General features: G+C 38.1%; 1 protein-coding gene across 1 annotated transcript in view; it reads right to left on the minus strand.

The window, feature by feature from the left end:
• Nucleotides 1-224: 224 nt before the first annotated feature.
• SPON1 (spondin 1) overlaps nt 225-18039 on the minus strand; it is a 199301-nt gene continuing 181486 nt past the window's right edge. Inside the window, exons 8-16 of the mRNA XM_005231472.3 lie at nt 10456-10657; nt 9249-9389; nt 8859-8934; nt 8243-8425; nt 7734-7904; nt 7454-7621; nt 6418-6582; nt 4861-5124; nt 225-3980 (exon numbers count right to left, since the gene is read on the minus strand). Of these exons, the coding sequence (XP_005231529.1) occupies nt 3817-3980; nt 4861-5124; nt 6418-6582; nt 7454-7621; nt 7734-7904; nt 8243-8425; nt 8859-8934; nt 9249-9389; nt 10456-10657 (1534 nt within the window). The 3' untranslated portion in view covers nt 225-3816. The remainder of the gene's footprint in view (nt 3981-4860; nt 5125-6417; nt 6583-7453; nt 7622-7733; nt 7905-8242; nt 8426-8858; nt 8935-9248; nt 9390-10455; nt 10658-18039) is intronic.

Raw genomic sequence — 18039 nt, forward strand, 5'->3', positions numbered from 1 at the left:
TGCCCCATCCTCCTGAGGAGGTTTCTTTGACAAAAAAAAAAAAACTTCCAAGTAAAAAGAATGACTGGCTCTAACAAAATCCAGCCCGATCCAAATATCCCATTAGCTTGAACAGGAGTAAAATTTACCTAGGATCATGACTTGACTCCGTACATTAGTAAATGCATGGGGATTTTGGTGTACACAATCGTATCAGTTGAACAGAACTTCATACAAGTGCAAAATTCATAGTAAAGATGTCTTTATTCCAAAATAATAATAATGTGTTAGCCAGACAGCTACAAAACATCTACACAAGACTTTGGTAAGAAATGTTCATGGTAGCTTTTTCATAATTCCACAGCAAACAAAAACAATGAAGGAAATCTAAAAATGCAATCAAACAAAAATTTGTTTAAATTGTATGCTGCACACAGAGAGTCCTACTGTACTTTTGTTAAGCCCCTAACTTTTTTTTGTTACATGTAAAGCTTCTACAGTTTGTATGTTAGAAAAAAACCCATACACACAATGCTAAGATCTGATAGTTGAGGTCTACAAAACTGGAGTGACATCTGTGCTTTCAGTTCAGCAATATTATTCAGGAGATAAGAGAAAGAACAGTTCTCATCTTTATTGATTGATAATCAGTGGCTATTACACTACTAGAAAGTTTACAGTAACAATGCAATACTTCTACATATTGTATATCAGAGCTTTTTTATTTTTTCTGAATAGAAAATCAACCTCTTATTTTTTCTTCAGTTGTTTTTGTTTGTGTCTTTTTTTACAAAATGTAACAAGCTTAAATATTCATTTTGTATCAAATTAGAAGAAAGACCAGGGATTTGTAAAATGTGTCAACAGAAGAACAGTGTGAAAGGCTGAACCTAAGCAGGAATGATTTCTGATCCAGTGCAATCTACGTTGTCATTGCATGTATTAACAAGGTGGGGAAAAAATAATTTTCCAACAATCATAACTTTAATGAGCCTAAGAGAAATGACTGGAAATTACACTGAACAGCCTCCTAAGGTTTAAAAAAAAAAAAAAAAAAAAAAAAAAAAAAGAGTATATGGACGATCAAATTAGTAAGAACCACAGTGAAAGGAATGCCAAGATTGCTTTAATGGACAGTTTTGTGGGCATGTTCAGAAAGGTGTTGTATATTTCCTGCATACCTAAAGGTGTATTTGGACTATGTAGCCTTTGGCAAAGGGAGTAATTAAAAGACAAAACAGCTTGATGAACTGGAACAAACATGAAAATGGAAATACAACATTGGTTTCAACTGATTATTTGCAGAAACAGGCACAGCTTTGCAAGATTAGCTTGAACAAGTGGTAAGAGTTGATGACATAAAATATAGTCCATAAACTCACAGCATTTTTTTTTTTCATTTTCCATTCAGGAGAAACTTTCTTCTGCTGCTCCTTCTGCCCCAATATCCAATTTCACATATCCAAACCTACAAAAACCACTGTCACACATTTCATAGTTCTAGATTATTTTTATGAATTGTTAGCCTCAGCTGGGATAGCCTCTGTCAGACTCAGCAACAGCATCTCACAGAGGTGGGTGCTCTGTGGGTCCTGACTGCACGTGTAGCTCTGCCCTGGCTGAGCACCTGGCAATAATTGCTGTAGCCCTTCTCTGCAGCCATCAGTTTCCTCACCTGAAATATGCTCAGCTGGTCACTCCTCCAGTATCAGTATCATTCCACTGGGTTTTTTTGTTGGCTTTTAGGTTGTTTTTGGTCATAAAAGGGTAATGTGCAAGGTAATATCATACATACGTTAATTAGGGACAGAGAGAGGCATAAACTGCAGAACTTTTCACCAGACACAAGGAGGAAAACTATCTGAATTAATATTATTAAATGAGCCAAGCTGTGCAAAACATAGAATGTTTGGTTTTAGCATTAAACCTTGTTGTATTTTTTTTTTTTTTTTCTTGTGGTTTGGTTCTCTGTGGGCTTGCACCCACTCCATTTAGCAGCGGTGGGAGAGGCTTAACACTGTAGTTGATTCCATTATTTCCCTGGCCCTCCCTTCATTCCAGATCTTAAAAGAAGCAGTAAAATACCTTGAGGGGATGGGATGTGACAGCTGTGGAAGTTCTGAGCAGCCCTTGCAGTGTTCAGTGGAGAACTGATGATGAAAAGCCCCACAGTGTAATGCAGCCAGCCCGCCTAGCCCGTGCAGGCACAGAGAGGCAATGAGAGGATTCCAGGGTGGTGATGGTGAAGTTGAACAGTCTCAGTGGATTGTGGTTCACATCAAATGCAGACACTTAAAACCTGGGTGCCAGGTTCTCAGGATTCTGACCAGTTGTTAAGGAAGGGAGTAAATTACTTAAGGCTGGTTTAAAGAGACTATAAAATCAATTTTTCTCCATTCATTTCTCTCAAGCTTGTTTTAAGACTCAGCATCAACAGTCTTTATTTTCAGTGCATTGCTGTTACTTTATGTAGAGACACAGGTGTATGCTGCCTTTCCTGGACCAAAAGGTAACCCATCACCTTCACCTCTCATCTTTAATGTTATCTTGTTAAACTTACAGGACAGTATTATATTCCAATAGCAAGTGAAGCCCAAGGTCTCACTGGTCCTACACCTGATTGCGTGTAGGGATGAGAGCTAAACTCTACAGGAGATGGTGTGAAATAGCAAGTAGAATGATAAGGAGCTGTTTTCTAATCTCAGGCAGTTTGTTGATCACTCAAGTGGTCAGGAAAGACATTTATCCAGTCTACTATATCTACCAATGAGAATTTCTCACAAATTTAGTAATTTTTAGATCCTTCTATACTCTTGAGTAAAAAACCATAAATGGCACTGCTATAAATATATTCCTATGTCAAGCTCTAATTAAGATGCTGCCATCATTTCATTTCAGAGGCTCCATTCCCTTTGTTTGTTATAAGGGATGCATAAGAACCTGGCTCGCCTTTTCTCTACCATTTTTATTATATTATAAACCTCTTTCTCTCTTTGCCTGTGATTAACATCCTTTCAAAACTGAATCTAATTTTTTTACTCTTTCTCATGTGGAAGTCTTTCCACGACAGCTGTTGCAGCTCTCTGTTTAGACCAATTTCTATTAGTTCCATAACTACCTCGAGAGGCAGAGGACAGACCCATATAAGAATACGGCATCTAAATATATTATGACACTTGTGTTTTCTTTGTGTGTAGTTTTGACTGTGACTGTGTAGTGGGCAGACACCACTATTGAGCTGCACAAATTATTTCCTTTTTAAGTTTTAAAGAAACAAAGACCATTTTGCATGGACCATAGCATCCATGTGAAGAAAAGTATATAGGATAACTATCGTAACTATCAGCTTAACCTGGTAGTGTAAAAAGATAAACATGCACTGTTAATATTATTGAACCAGCATTACTGAAACTACTCCTTGGCATAGTTGTGTAATCACATAGGCACTGCTTTGGATTTTCAAAATCAAATCGAGAGAGAAATCCTCCCACATATGAAACATGTCACTTTAACTTAGTTATGTTAATATGCATGCATCCCATGTCTTTACAAGTCGTATTTCTATATGGCTATTCCATGTCCACAGATATGTCTGTATTTTAGTTAAATGACTTAGTATTTTTATGCATTAAGGGCTGGCTGGAGTATCAAAGTTTTACTCTCAGCATAATCTGTGAGGAAATATAAAATATGTTTCTTGCACCAGCAAGACTAAAAAGCAAACCACACTGCAAAAATGAAAACTAATATACACTTTATATCTTTTGTTTTAAAAACCAAACCAAGGTTGACTTTCCATTTAGCTCAGAGTGCATCACTTGGAAGCCTTGTGTTTTGTTAACAAGGATGAACATTACATGCTCTTAGCTCCTTTTTGTCTTTGCAACTAGTAAACTGAGTACTTTTGGACCTCTTCTTTACCATCATGTAGCGTTCCTGAATTCCACCTCCACAGAGTGTAGAACATTCTGTCCAAGCAGTCCATGGTTTCAGCCTACAAACTGGAAAAATAAGAAATTTGAATAAGTTTTTAATTAAGTACTAATTAAAGTAATCAAGTAATTAAATATTGCAGTCTAACCTACATATCTCAGTATGTGTTCCACTATGCAAGTGTGCACATTTACATCTTTTGAATCTAAACAGATATTGCTTAGTTCATTACAGTAGGAATTACAAAACCCCAGTTAAGTATAACAAAGGTGCATTTGTCAAGCACTGAAAAAAATGTATTTAAAAATAAATTTATTGTCTACATTATCAAAGACAGACAAATTAAAAAAACTGTTAAATGTTGGGCAAGCATGAACCAAAACTTAGTAGTAACTAATATCTATATAATGTAAACTGTATCACAAGATGTTACGTTTATTGGTTTGAGTCATCAATGCTTGATAATACTGTCCCTTATTGAAAAAGCAGTCCAAGCAGATCTCTCGGAGCAGTCTGAGTCTGAATCAGAGTACCCCGATGGAAATCACTTCAGTTTTGAAACTCAGCATTGGATCTGGGAACAAATACTTTCAAAGTTCAAATGTAACTGGATGCAAAGGCTATCACGCAGGTCTGCAGAAATTGCAATCTGTCCTTTGCCAGGTCTAAATTCTAGATTTTTTCACACTCCACACTTTGTAGTGAAGAAGCTAAAATATTTTCTGTGATAGCACATGGACAGGTGTGTCCTCCATTGTGCTCTAAACTTCTTCGCACATGTTTCGTGATGGGAAAACACCAGGAGTGGCTATGCTTTATTGCTAAAACTCTCCCTAGACTGAAATGCTGAAAATGTTCTCAAAGCATGAAGTAGAGCTGCTCACAAACTCCTGTGATGCAGAAAAGACAAACAGACACGAGCATAATGAGAAATGGTTTCACACTCACCTGGATATTGCTCACTATCAATATTTTTTTTTGCTTGTTCACTTCTCCTTTTTTCTCGGGCCTCTTTCCAGCGCCTTTTCTCCATACCTGGGCCTCTCAGGCATTTCCTTACTCGACATTTTGTACGTTGGACAGTTTCTGGGCATGCTGTTCCTCCAAACTGTGGTTCTATTTTGATCATTCTTGTCCTAATCATATGGCCCTTTCCACATGAGGTATTGCATTCAGACCACTGGGACCACTCTGTTAGTTCACAGTCGATGGCTGCAAAGAATAAAAAATATTGCATGAAAGCTGTGAGACCTAAACATACGGTGAAGAAGAAACACAGATGTGCCTAATGAGTTTTTACATGCTGAATACGTGAATGCAATTTAGGGCTCCAGTCTTTTCAGCCAGTGTTGTGAGGCTACAGGCCAAAATTTTCTGAGTCCATTTCTAGCAGAACGATTGTTTTACATCTTCCTCAATTGCTTTTTCAAGAGTGGTGCTGGCAGATCGCTAAAATTACAAAGAACATATAAATAATTCTCTTGTGCCGCCCTGAATTTTCTCACCCATATGTCTGTTCTATAATGAAAAGCTGTTAGAAATTGAATTATATTTATAAAGAATCTGATACCTCTCAGATCTAAGCCCTGCTTTACTGGTAGCATTGTGCAATGAGAAAGATTCACTAATACCATTATGTCTTAAAAGTTTTCATCTTTCACCTCTGCTTAAAATGTACAGCCACAATGAGTAATAATCAAAATGATATTTCACATTATTTAAGAAAAGCTGAATTAGCAAATTACAATGTAAAAGCCTTACTTTCTGTGAAAAATAATGTAATTATTTATACAGCCTCATAAACCAGCTGGCAACAGGATGCTAAAAGCAATCATATCTTATTCATTCAGCAGTGCCTCAGGCTATCCTGCTTCACAAAGACTGCAAAGCAACTAGATATTTGCACCACCCAATAAGTGGGGGATTTTAGTGGAATAAGGCAAAAAATCGATGCGCTGGTGACCATGCTAGCCACTGGCTCATATGACAGTCCAGATTGCAAAGAGCTGTAGGTCAGTGAAAAGGCTATGATACAGTTCAGACATATCAAAGAGTAAGCCTCTTCTGTGCTCTTTCTGTGAGCTAAAAGAATCACAGGTGATTTTAATCCTTCTTTCCTTCCTTCCTAGCACATACTCTGCATATGAGTAAAAAATAGGCTTTATAATTTTGACTAATTTAGAGTCAGGAAGTGCACAAACTGCTGCCTGAAGTTGTAGTGTGTGAAATATGCAGAAACCATATAACCAAAGCAATATTGGTAATCAGTGTAGGGTTAAGTAAGGCAAGCTGAAATTAGGATGTGGTCATATTCCAGCTCTCAATAGCTGAAAGTGCATGATAATAATACAAAAACAATAAAAAAAACAACCAACAAAACCTGAAAAGTCCACATTTGATATCACTCCTGTCTTAGAAGTGATGCTGAGAGAGTTTTGACCCATAGACTGTGACACTCAGAATTCACCCCCTTTTCCCTCTTTGCAGTGAGGTTCCCATGCTTACGGCATTCCGGCAGCATGCATTTTTCTGCTTGTTCCAGCTCCTCATTGCAGTCTCCAAGCTCAGCAGCAGATTTCAGCATCCTTTGCCGGGTTCGCATCCCCTTCCCACATGTTACACTGCAGTCACTCCATTCAGACCAAGGAGAGAGTAGGCAGGGGATGGTATCTAATATGAAAATAAAAAGGTAATGAGTTCTTGCTATACATAAATCATGAAGGCATACATTTTGAAAATAATATAGGTGGGAAATGTACTATGTTTTATCTGTCATCAATCAATTATATTTTGTTGTTACTTTGGACAAAATGAATCACAAGTTGAATGATTTTGCTGGAGAAGCTCAAAAAACACTACATTACACTGAAAGATTTTCTTGGTTTTAATACCTTTTCTTTGCTGTCTTTTTCTATAGCTTATTCATATCTGCACAGTCCCGGTGCTTCCAGGGAATATATTGTTTAAGGTATATTTCAATCATAACTCCTGCAAAAAACCCTGGATTGTTGTAGTGAACAGAACTGGAAGTCAAATCGATATAGTCTAAAATGTGAAAATTCCTCTTTTTATCTACCAAAAATCTTCTAAAACTTTGTTCTTTCTGTCTTTGATGAAAATCTTTGCATTTCTTAGGAAATTAAAAACAATATTAATAGTCACATTAAGGGCGAGATGGCTGTGTAAAAGGAGCACCTCAATCTCTGAACTGTTCATGGACTAAAAGGAGAAGGCACTGTTTTATTCTAGCCTTATGATTAAAATACCTCATATTCCTTAAATCAGAGTTGCTTAGTTATGGCTTGCTAATATATACATCACTGTATGGGTGATACAGTGATAGGATACCAATTTTTACTTTTTTTACTGATACTGTCATCCTGATATATAATACTTAATGCATGTTCCCTAGGGGATCTGGTTTTAAGAACAAGAAAAAGCAACATTGCTTGGATTTAGCTATATTCTTTGCGTGATGGAGCAATGTGTCAGAAATGATGCCTCTCTTTGTAACAGTGGAGATAAAATCATGGACACTTACGGCATTCAGGCATCATGCATTTCTCTGCTTCCATAGTTTCTGCCTTGCACATAGATCCATCAGCAGGAGTCATCTTGATCATTCTGTGTCGTCTCTTCATCCCCATGCCACAGCTAGCACTGCATTCGTCCCACTCTCCCCATTCAGTGACAAGGCAGCTGCTAGGGGCTGTTCAAAATGGACAGAGAAAATCATTCACTAGTAGAGCTCATATGAAAAAATGGTTTGGGCAGTGCTCCTGCTATTGGCTGGATTTTACACAGCCACGTAAAATACTTACAACATTCCTCATTTACAATACATTTCTCAGTCTCTTCAGTAGGCACTTTGCACATAGAGCCATCTTCAGGGAATTGTTTTACATATCTCTCTCTAGATCGCGTTCCCATCCCACAGGAAACACTACAGGGGGACCATGTAATCCAGTCAGACATCATGCAAGTGGAACCATCTAAAATACAAAGAACCATTTTAATTGCTAATATTAGCAGAATTGCTCATAAATCTGTAGCTGCCCATTCGTGTGCAGATTCACTTTTACGCTGCCCTTCGCATTCTGTCCTCTCCTCTATTGCTTACTTTACTCCTTTATGCTTCTGTGTGCTTCATGCACTGACTCAGATGAACTACAGAATTGACCAGAGACAGTTTCAGTTTTTATTCTTCAGCAGTTAGTCCTCTGTTTGGCATAACCCAAGTCATACTACGGCAACCAACAGCTTTAAAAACTTTAAAGCAAGTGTAAACCCTACAAGGTGTTTTTCTCCTCTCCTCTTTCCTCTTGATTACCTTCATCACTGCAGCCCGGACCCATGCATGGCTGAAAATCTTGGGTATCGGGGCAGGGCACACTCAGGTCCAGCTGGGCTTTAAGCATTCTCTGCCTCATCCTCTTGCCCTTTTCACAGGTAGAAGAGCTGCACGCTGACCATGGGGACCAGTTTGAATATATGCAGGTCTCAGGGGTATCATCTAAAAAGTAAGAAAAGGCAGTGAATGTTAAAATGCGGTCTTCCATTTGCTTCTCTTTGCTTGGCTAGTGATTACTTTAGATGCTAATGGGATAGATGCATTCTTTCCTCCCGCATTCTGTCTTCTCCATTTTAGCCCAAGAGAACAATTGCCAACTTTAATTAACAAAAAAAAAAACAAAACAACCCAAAACCCAAAAGACTTCTCTCCTTTATCGCTTTTCTTGTTATTGCCATCTTCCAGGTATACATGCAATTTCTTTGCTGTATAAGGGAAGGCTAATAGTAGATACCAGAAAAGATGAAAACCTAAATCACTGTTTGGCATTGTGTGGGACTTTTGCTCCTAAGACAGTTTTGTACTTTATCTAGAAATGACAGTGGAGAGTGGAACAACACATAAATTAGTAAGCACAAACAAATGTAAAATGTACCTTCTTCTTTTTCCTCTGGTGCTAGATCTGCCACAATATCATCTATGTTATCAGGCACGATATTGCATTGCTCCCCCTGCAAAAAAAAGTATTGTGGAGATTGGATATAGGAAACTCATAGTTGTACACAGTGAGAGAGGCTAAAAAAGGGTACTGTGGGGCACTACTGCATCTGCAGTGCTTTTTTCTCTTCTAATTCCTATGCACACTTTAAAAAAATCCTGGAGAAGTAACACCCTAAGACAGTTCTAGTTCTTTTCTACCATTATCTTTGTTGTGGGTAGGTTAAGGAGTGTAGATTTGGAGGGAAGGGAGAGGAAAAATTGGTTTTTTTGGTTTATGAAGTGGGGTTTTTTGCTTGCTTCAGAATTTTTTGTATATATACTATACCTTGCGTGCAATTCTTTCAATGACAACTCTGGCTACAAGCTTGATAGATCCTCCTTCTGGGTCATAAAATGGACTTTGAGGATGATCTAAGCTTGTAAGGGGTCTGATCTTCTCTTGAGGCACTGTAGGTTTGTTAGGAGACTGCAATCAAAATGGGAAAAAAAGTTTTAAAAGAACCTAATTATTATTATTAATAATACAATTCATCTGCATAAATTAAAACTTCTCCAAAATGCTAAATTGGGAAATTCTAATAGAAGATGAACTCAGTACGTTCATACTTAATGGTAAGGTGGTCCGTGGGTTTTTTTGTCAGGAGCCACCACTTCTCTAACACTTCGGGATTAAACCCTGAAGCTGGGTTCACAATAAGATGTATGCCTTGTTGTGTGGTTAGCTAACTACATACATTTTAAAAAATATATATTCAGTATGCCTCCAGAGGTGCGTTATAACTGGAGAAATTCCTTAGGTTCTAAAGAGACCAGGTCTGAAAGAAAAAGCCAAACGTATTCTGTCATCTGAAAAGGGAGTATCTGTGGTCCTTGAGGATGTGACTAATCTTGTCTAACTTCAGCGGTCTGTACTGTGCTGTTTGTATAGACACACGGCGTAGGTATGCTTGTCACCTATGGAGACCTAATCAGTTCATTAACCTGACCCAACACATTCGGTCAAAACCAGGACTTTACCTGAGGATGATGTGAATCTTTTCCTAGACTGGGAGTGTGATGGAGACAGAGAAAATTGATGGTTTTAGTCTCAGTGATGAGAAGTCTAGAGTTTCAGTCTGTCCTGTAAGGAATAGTTACATTTTCTGTGCCAAACAGAATAGTTGGTATCGGGTTGAAACGGTAGAAGAATTCAAGTTGATGTGGCTGCTAATGGCGCTCGCATCTGTATCAAAGGGGCTGGAGACCTTAATGCTTAGTTTTCAGCATACTAAGTCCTCCATTTATTCAACAGGTTTATAATATCTCAGGTGAACGTAGTATTATCCCATTAATAATAATGCTGAGGGAATTCAGACACAACGACCAACAGCAACTGTAGCCAGCATCTACCTAAATGGCTTTTAATTCATTACAAGCAAAATTTTTACTCATATAAAGGCATATATGGTACTACTGTGGATCAAATAGCTTTCATTCCTCACTGCTTTAAGGTAAACTTTATCTTTGGAATATATTCCAAATAGTCTGCGTACCTCATAGGTAACGCCGCTGTCTGTGCCAGCATCCCAGGGTATTAAATCCTGAACGACTTTCTGAACCCAGCCGCAGTCCTTGGTACAGAGGTCTTCGGCAGAGAGCCCCACGTTCCAGTCCGGACTGGGGCCCAGCATGGTCAGGAAGGACATCAGGTGCCGGTGGCGATCGACAGAAAACTCAGCAGAGGGAGCAGCTCTCCTGCAAATTGGACATGAAATCACGGACTCGAGTTTGCTGCTAGAGAGCAATGGAACTGGTGCTTCAAACTGGGAAATGCCCGACACTGGCATGCCACTGTGGCTGTATGCAGAGATGGGGAATTCTGTAGGACAGGGAGAGGGCTGTCCCATTTCAGTCTCCATTTAACATGTGAGAAACAGCTTGGACATCATTCAAGGAGATTTACAGTTTAATACGTGAGCTGCAACAGCACGCTTATGTCTTAGTCGTATGATAATAATCAAAAAATCTTTCATGAGACAAAAATTGCAAATGAAATAGCAGAGAAATACCCTGAGATTTTGATTGCTGGGTACTTTTTACGCCCTAAAAGATAATACAAATTTCAATGCCTAAAGTGCTTGGAAGTGCTACTGTGTGTATGTGTGCGAAAAAGCACTCATTAATAGAGTTTTAGTGCTCGTTTAAGTAAGAGATTAATGGCTGCTGCCAGCACTAGAGAGTTCAGCCAAGACTTTTGCAGGTTTCTGCCAGTGTATGTGAAAATGCCTCTATTCATCCAGCCTTTGTCAGCCATTCCCTTAGGAAGAAATCGTGCTGAATCATGCAGTGCTCTGTGATTCTGATGAGCAACTATCACATTCCTATGCAAATGGAAAAGAAAGTCAGGCCTGAATTGGAGTTTCTGTTCACAGATGAAAAGCTGGACCTCTTCATGGGATCTTTCTCATGAGAAACAACAAATACAATTTTGGCAATTCTGCTCTACCAAGTACTGATCTGATGTAAACCCAAGTTTTCTTCAATTACAGGACTTGGGACTTTTTTCAATTTTATGCCAAAACACACTGCTTTATGAGCATCTAAAAACTATGTTTATTTTTAATGTAAGGTTTTTTTAGTGTTATTTATCTTCCATTTTCGAGTTAGGCAGCTGTATGTATATATAATGCACATATACTATACTTCTCTAGTCATTCTTCTAGTTTATTCTTCCTATAAATGCTTGCGTCTCTGTAAAAAATGTGGTCTTTAATTTGTGTATTTTTTCTGGCTCATAGCACTCTTGGCACATTAGAAAAAACAGAACAGGCCAAAGACAATGATTTTTGAGTAGTTATCACACAGTTTTAAATGTAAGATATCTGAAAGTTACCATATCTATTTTCCTTTCAAGAGCCAAGTTGCAGAAGTAGGCATTTGTTCATGGGCAAAATGTTCTGGCGACTTTTGTTCCAGAGTCTTTACAAGCTGTTTCTTACTGTGTAAATTAAGTTACATTGAATTAGACTCTGAGTAGAAGAGTTTCTAAGTGTTTGATGACAATAATCCTGCCTTCCCCAGAAAAAGGATGCAAATGCCTTTTTTTTTTATGACAGATAAAACTCTGGTTTCAATAGAACAATTTGTCTAATGTAAAGTAATAAAATAATGAATGATGGCATCAACTTCACTCTGCGAATACAATATCCTGATATATTTGTCAAGTACGTAGCAGTGATTAGTCTGAAAAAGCGTGCTAACTGACTTCAATTAACTAAAGGATTTACTGCATTATAAAGGTTTCTAAGAATTCCCTATAGGAATTTAATATTTTAAACAGTACATAGCAGAAGTCTAAACAGTACATAGTAAAAATGTCAGACACATGTGTTTGTATACCTGATCTTTAGATTAAGAGTATGTCTAATATGGACATTGCAGGATAGACAGAGGTCAGCTCTTGCAGGGAAGGGCAAGGGCGGTGCGAAGCCGCTCACTGCTGTGTCCGGCACCTGAGCTGATGCTGAGTGCGTTGGTACGTGTGTGACATGTGTGACATGACATTTCAGTGCTCTGTGCCCACCTGCTCTCAGAAACCACAAGAGAGGCAGCAACGATCGCACCATTTAAAGGCAGAGGGTTGGAAATGACTTGACTACTTTAGACACATAGGAATGGAAAACTTCCGTCACAAGTGATTCTTGTGAGAGGCATGCCCAGTTAAGGCTTTGAATGCTTTGTTAGGAAAGGAAGTATCAATGATGTTATTAATATAAAAAAAATAATTGTGTGTTTACATTATATTAATATTGAAACTGTAATGGAACACTTCAGTAGGAGATATTTGCCTACAAAGACTCCTTGCCTACAAGTCTTTGTATGTGTTAAATTATAGCTGTAAACCTGACCCTCCTGTAATTTTACAATTTCAGAGCACTTGGCAAAAAATTACCTATCTTCTGCCCCTTCTTTAAGACAAATAGTTTTATGCCCATTTTACTATATTTTATCGTGTAACTGTTCAACACATAAATGCAAAGATTATTAGAGGACAAATGGAGGCATGTTTTCTCCTCTTCCTTCCTCCACTCTTCTGCAGACAGGTACACAATGCTCACACGCTTTGTGTGCAGCACAACATGCAAGGCTGAACATCTTAAAAAAAATTATATGCAGTGTTTAGGAATACAGTATTTAAAACAAATATTTAAAAATACAATAATAATAAATTATAATAATATAAGTATCATAAAATCGATTTTTGCACTTCCTACTTCATTCTGTTAATTTCTGTATGGATACTTGTAAGCAGTATGAACACAAATTTGAGCCACGGTTGTGTAATATTGCCCAACGTTCAGAGGAGAAACAGGCTGATCTAAGGCACAGTCAGTAACTGCTGCCGGGGCATAAGGATAGGCACTGGCTGGCTTTATACATTACAGATCTTTGGTGGGTTTTGGTTTTTTGCTTGCTTGTTAGTTCATTTTTTAGTAAAATGACAAATTTCAAATGTTTCCAGTATCCACATGAATGACAGATTTACGAAACTGGCAGGAACCTAAACCTTTCCATGCATACCTCAACACATCTGGCTCAAGTGTCCCAAGAATGGCCTATGGATTTCCCTGAAGGAAGCTAGTGTAAAAATGTACCCAGGTGCATCCTAAAACTGACCTTTTTAATTTCTGTGTTGTCAACACACCCGGTAAAATAGGAATATATATCATCATCTTTACTTCTGCTTCCAATACAAGTATACATTACCATTTAAAGGCTTTAAAATTTTAAGACGGTGTTCTGTGACAGGTTGAACAAGTTTGACAGTGCCCACAGGAAAAGCCTAAAGTTTGTAAATGATGTGAATTTGCTGTAAGAGACCAGTATGTCCCTTTTCCTTCCCCTACACGTGCATATGCATAAAACCAGTGGCAAATACCAGTTGCAAAGTAAATCCGGAACATTAAGTTCTAGGTGACAATCCTGAGAGCCCCACAGGGCTGGGGAATCCTGCTTTCGCTGGCTGAAGCGGGCAGTACTTTTCCACTGTGAGCCTGATCAGCTTGCTGGCAATTCCTGTCACATAGCATAGAGTGAAGCAAAGTACTAAATAGTCTCCTGCATCCTAATGTTTTCCATTTTCTTTATTTTTATTCTATTTTCTTTTTGTCAGCATGATTTGGATCTCCAGCTATAGAGATGCCATATACTTAGCAGCATAAGAAAATGCTCTTTTTTTCCCTTGTTTGGGGTGTGTGTGTGGTTTGTTGTTTGGGGTTGGTTTTTTTTAAGGCTAAAAGAGCACAAACATGATTTTGCTTTACAAGTTTTTTTCCTAAGTGACAATCTAGTTGCTATCACTGCTGTGGGCAGGGGTTAAGAAGGCCTTTGGCAAACCAACAGACAACTCAACTTGCTGCAAGATGTATTTTTGAGTGTTGAATCAACACTGTTGTGTTCTACTGATATCCCTGAAAAGTATAAATATAAATATATATAAAAGGAAGGTGGTTGTGGAGATGAACTGGAGAGAAATGGTGAAAATAGTATTTTGCAGAATAAAACTTTGAGGTTACTTTTGGTTTAACATTTGATTAGCACACAAGTAAAAGAAGTAGAAAAAGGCAGTCTGAGCATATATTCTGTCTCTGTGATACTAGCTAGTTCAACCAGTAACACCGTTTATAGGGTTGAGCTTGTACCATCGGAATCAATGTGAATTTTATTACTGGATGCTATGTGTACTATATTTGTAGAAGAAAGCCGTTTGCCTCACCCATGCATAAAGAATTTTCCAGCAATACTTTGTTATTATGTAAGGACAGATCTGAACAGGAAGAACATCAGGATTTCTACTGCACAGTGGAGTGCAGAGAATCTCTTGCTAGTTGTTAAACTCACCAGTCTGGCTACTGGAAGCTATTCTAGCTGTGGCAGCACAAATGCAAATATTTTTTCAGATAAATTAAAGCAATGTATTAGATGCTTGTTGTGCAGTAGTGGAGGAAAAGCCAACAGCCTGAAACAGCTTCAGAAATACCGAGTTTGTGTGGTGCTTCACAGTCAGCCAAGCTCTGACTTTGCTTGTGGGTAAAAATTATTGTTGTGATTAAGTGGGCATATTAGAGAGAAAAGGAGAGCAGAAAGTAGTGTTATGATAGCTGTTTGAAATAGAATTTTGATTAAGATAGTCATATATGTTTTATGCTAGGAAATCTGATTGATTCCATGGATTTAGTAACTATATGGAGCATATGGTAGTTTGAAACGGCTTATACTTCTCCAAGTTCCTTAGCAGAGCTAAGCCTGGACAGTAGATTCATTTGAGTATATAATATGTCTTATGAGGAGCAGCTGATGGAACTGAGGTTGTTCAGTTTGGAGGAGACCCGGGGGGACCTTACTGCTCTCTACAACTACCTGGAAGGAGGTTGTAGTGAGGTGGGGGTTGGTCTTTTCTCCCAGATAACAAGTGACAGAGGGAAAAGGCCTCAAGTCGCACCAGGGGAGGTTTAGATTGGGTATTGGGAAAAGTGTCTTTGCTGAAAGATGGTCAAGCACTGGAACAGGCTGCCCAGGGAGGTGGTGGAATCACCATCCCTGGAGGTGTTTAAAAAACTTGTAGATGCAGTGCTTAGGGACGTGGTTTAGTGGTGGACTTGGCAGTGCTGGGTTAACGGTTGAACTCAATGATCTCAATGGTCTTTTCCAACCTAAATGATTCTATGAATCTATCTGATCTTGCTTGTGCTAAGGATACAGTAGTAGCATTTTCAGATAGGAAGAAAGAAGTGTAAAACCAAGAGAAACCAGGGGTCTGATGACCGTCAGAAGTGGTAGGTAGTTGAGAGTTTGTGGACTACATTTCCACTGATTCAGTGTCAGTTCTGGGTGTGCTGATGATGTGAAAACACTGTTGTTTTTGAAGTTGAGAGTTTAGCTGATTACATAGACCGTGAAAACTGCGTATTTTAGACAAATAATTAATTTACTGCCCATTATACCTCTAGTCAGCAAAAGTTACATCCCTCTTTTTTTATAGGCTTACACTGCATCACATACACTTTCTGGGAAGAAAACTTATTTATTCATCTTTAGAACTTTTTGCTATTGATACAAATAACATTATGAACATGGAAACACATTTCACATCCTTGAACTTCCAACTCTGCACCTCCTGCCTACCAGCGGCACCTACACAACATCTGTTCTATTGAATACATGTTGAGACCATAACATCCTGAAAAGTGCTTTGAAGGAAAGATATTAAGAAAATAAAGATCTAAAACTGAGTGGAAAATAATACTCTCCTAGAACTCCACAACTAACAGAACAAATTAGATAGCATATTTAGATGACATATTAAGAAAACCATTTATGAAATGATGCAAAAGAATTTAGGACCATTACATGGACAACGAAGTTTTATATGCAGGTATCAACAGCTGAACATAAAAACAGAGTTTCAGATTTCCACAGGAGGAGGGGGAGAATCCTTCTGAAGCTCTGCTCAAATGCAGGGCAGGTAAGCGTTTAACCCAATGAATAATTTAAATGTGTGCATGTCCCAGAAGAGCCAGGGAAAAGAAAACTACAATAAAACGACCACTGAGTCAATGAAATTTGATTGACATCCATATAAAAAGCTGATAAGCACTATAACGCCAAGATGTTTTTGTCTCTGAGCACCAGATCAGAGGAGGTGACAGTAAGGGTTTGGCTACTTTATTTCATAATGAAAAAATAAAGCAAGCCACAAAAAATTCTTATATACTTACTGTTTTGACTACAAAAAGGCCTGCATAACCTCTTACTTTGCTGTATGTAGGCTCTTAAAATGAGAATGTTGCCTATAACCAGCTAAAAGAGACAGATATGTAATTTCATATAGAACTAATGGCCAATGTCATTACCACTGACATTAAAACCACTAATCAGAACAAATGCCGTTCTGAAATACTAATCTCAGTATTTTTAAAAAGCAGTACAAAAGGAAGGGACTTTGTGCAGGGCATCTTTCAGGCATTTTCATATTGTCATCTAAACAGATCTGGATTGCTACTTTAGATAATGATGTGTTGTTCATTAATATACCAGCTATTTGACTTAATACCTTCAGAATGGGTATACCTTAATGATATGATTCACAAATGTGAACAAGCTGTCCTTCCTGAAAAAAAATTTCAGATATTCCAAGTTAGGATTGCAGTTTTTGAAAACTGCTGCTTTTTATGCGTGTTCTTTGCAGGTTGTCACAAACCAGTTAGGTGTGGCTATCCCACATGGTGCTGGCAACATTTGCTCCTGTTCAGAATAACTTCACGTCATTGCTTAGATCACTTACTGTGCATTCAATCAAACCATGGTTCAGGTATCCTTTTGCAATATATGGCATTACTGCATTTTACCCAGGCCAGGCTGACTACAAAGCCAAAGGACTTTTTGTACAACTGTACAAATTCAGGAGCTTTGGGGCTACAAGTTGTCTGCCCAGAGTAATCACAGCTGTATTTACAAAGGAAACCATATAGGATGCTGTAAGAGCACTATTGCTTTGTATGTACTTTTCACCTGGCTAATCTACAAAGCCCTGACACTGCCCTGTTTGTCCTGACAAACAGTGATGTGAGATCAGTTCTTCAACCTGGCATAAGAACCATCACAGCCAGACTTCTGGCCCTTTCTTCTCATATTAACAATATCAAATAAACAGTAGAGAGTTATTCATGAAACTGTATTAGCAACAAACTCTGGTTTGCTATCAGTTTAATTTATTCTGAATATTAGATTACAACAAATATATCCTTTTAAACAAAAATTACTATGAGGCTATTTTTTGGACAATCTACAAAATGTAGATATTCCTTCAAATTCCTTTCTAGGATTTTTAAAAAATACTGCAAAGCATTTCAAAACTATTTATTCTGCAAGTGTCAAAAGCTTGGAATCACGTTTTACATTTCCCCGGTCCCAGCGTAATCCCTGAAGATGTCCCACATCTCACCACCTTTATTAAAAAGATACACCTTCCATTTCACTCAGCACCTATATCCATCTAACCTTCGTATGCCTTTTGGTGTCCGGAGATGTGAATAAGAGTAGAAGTTTACTTATCATTACATTCATAGCAATGCAAA

The sequence above is a fragment of the Falco peregrinus genome, chromosome 9 (assembly GCF_023634155.1).
Source record: "Falco peregrinus isolate bFalPer1 chromosome 9, bFalPer1.pri, whole genome shotgun sequence".
Lineage (NCBI taxonomy): Eukaryota > Metazoa > Chordata > Aves > Falconiformes > Falconidae > Falco > Falco peregrinus.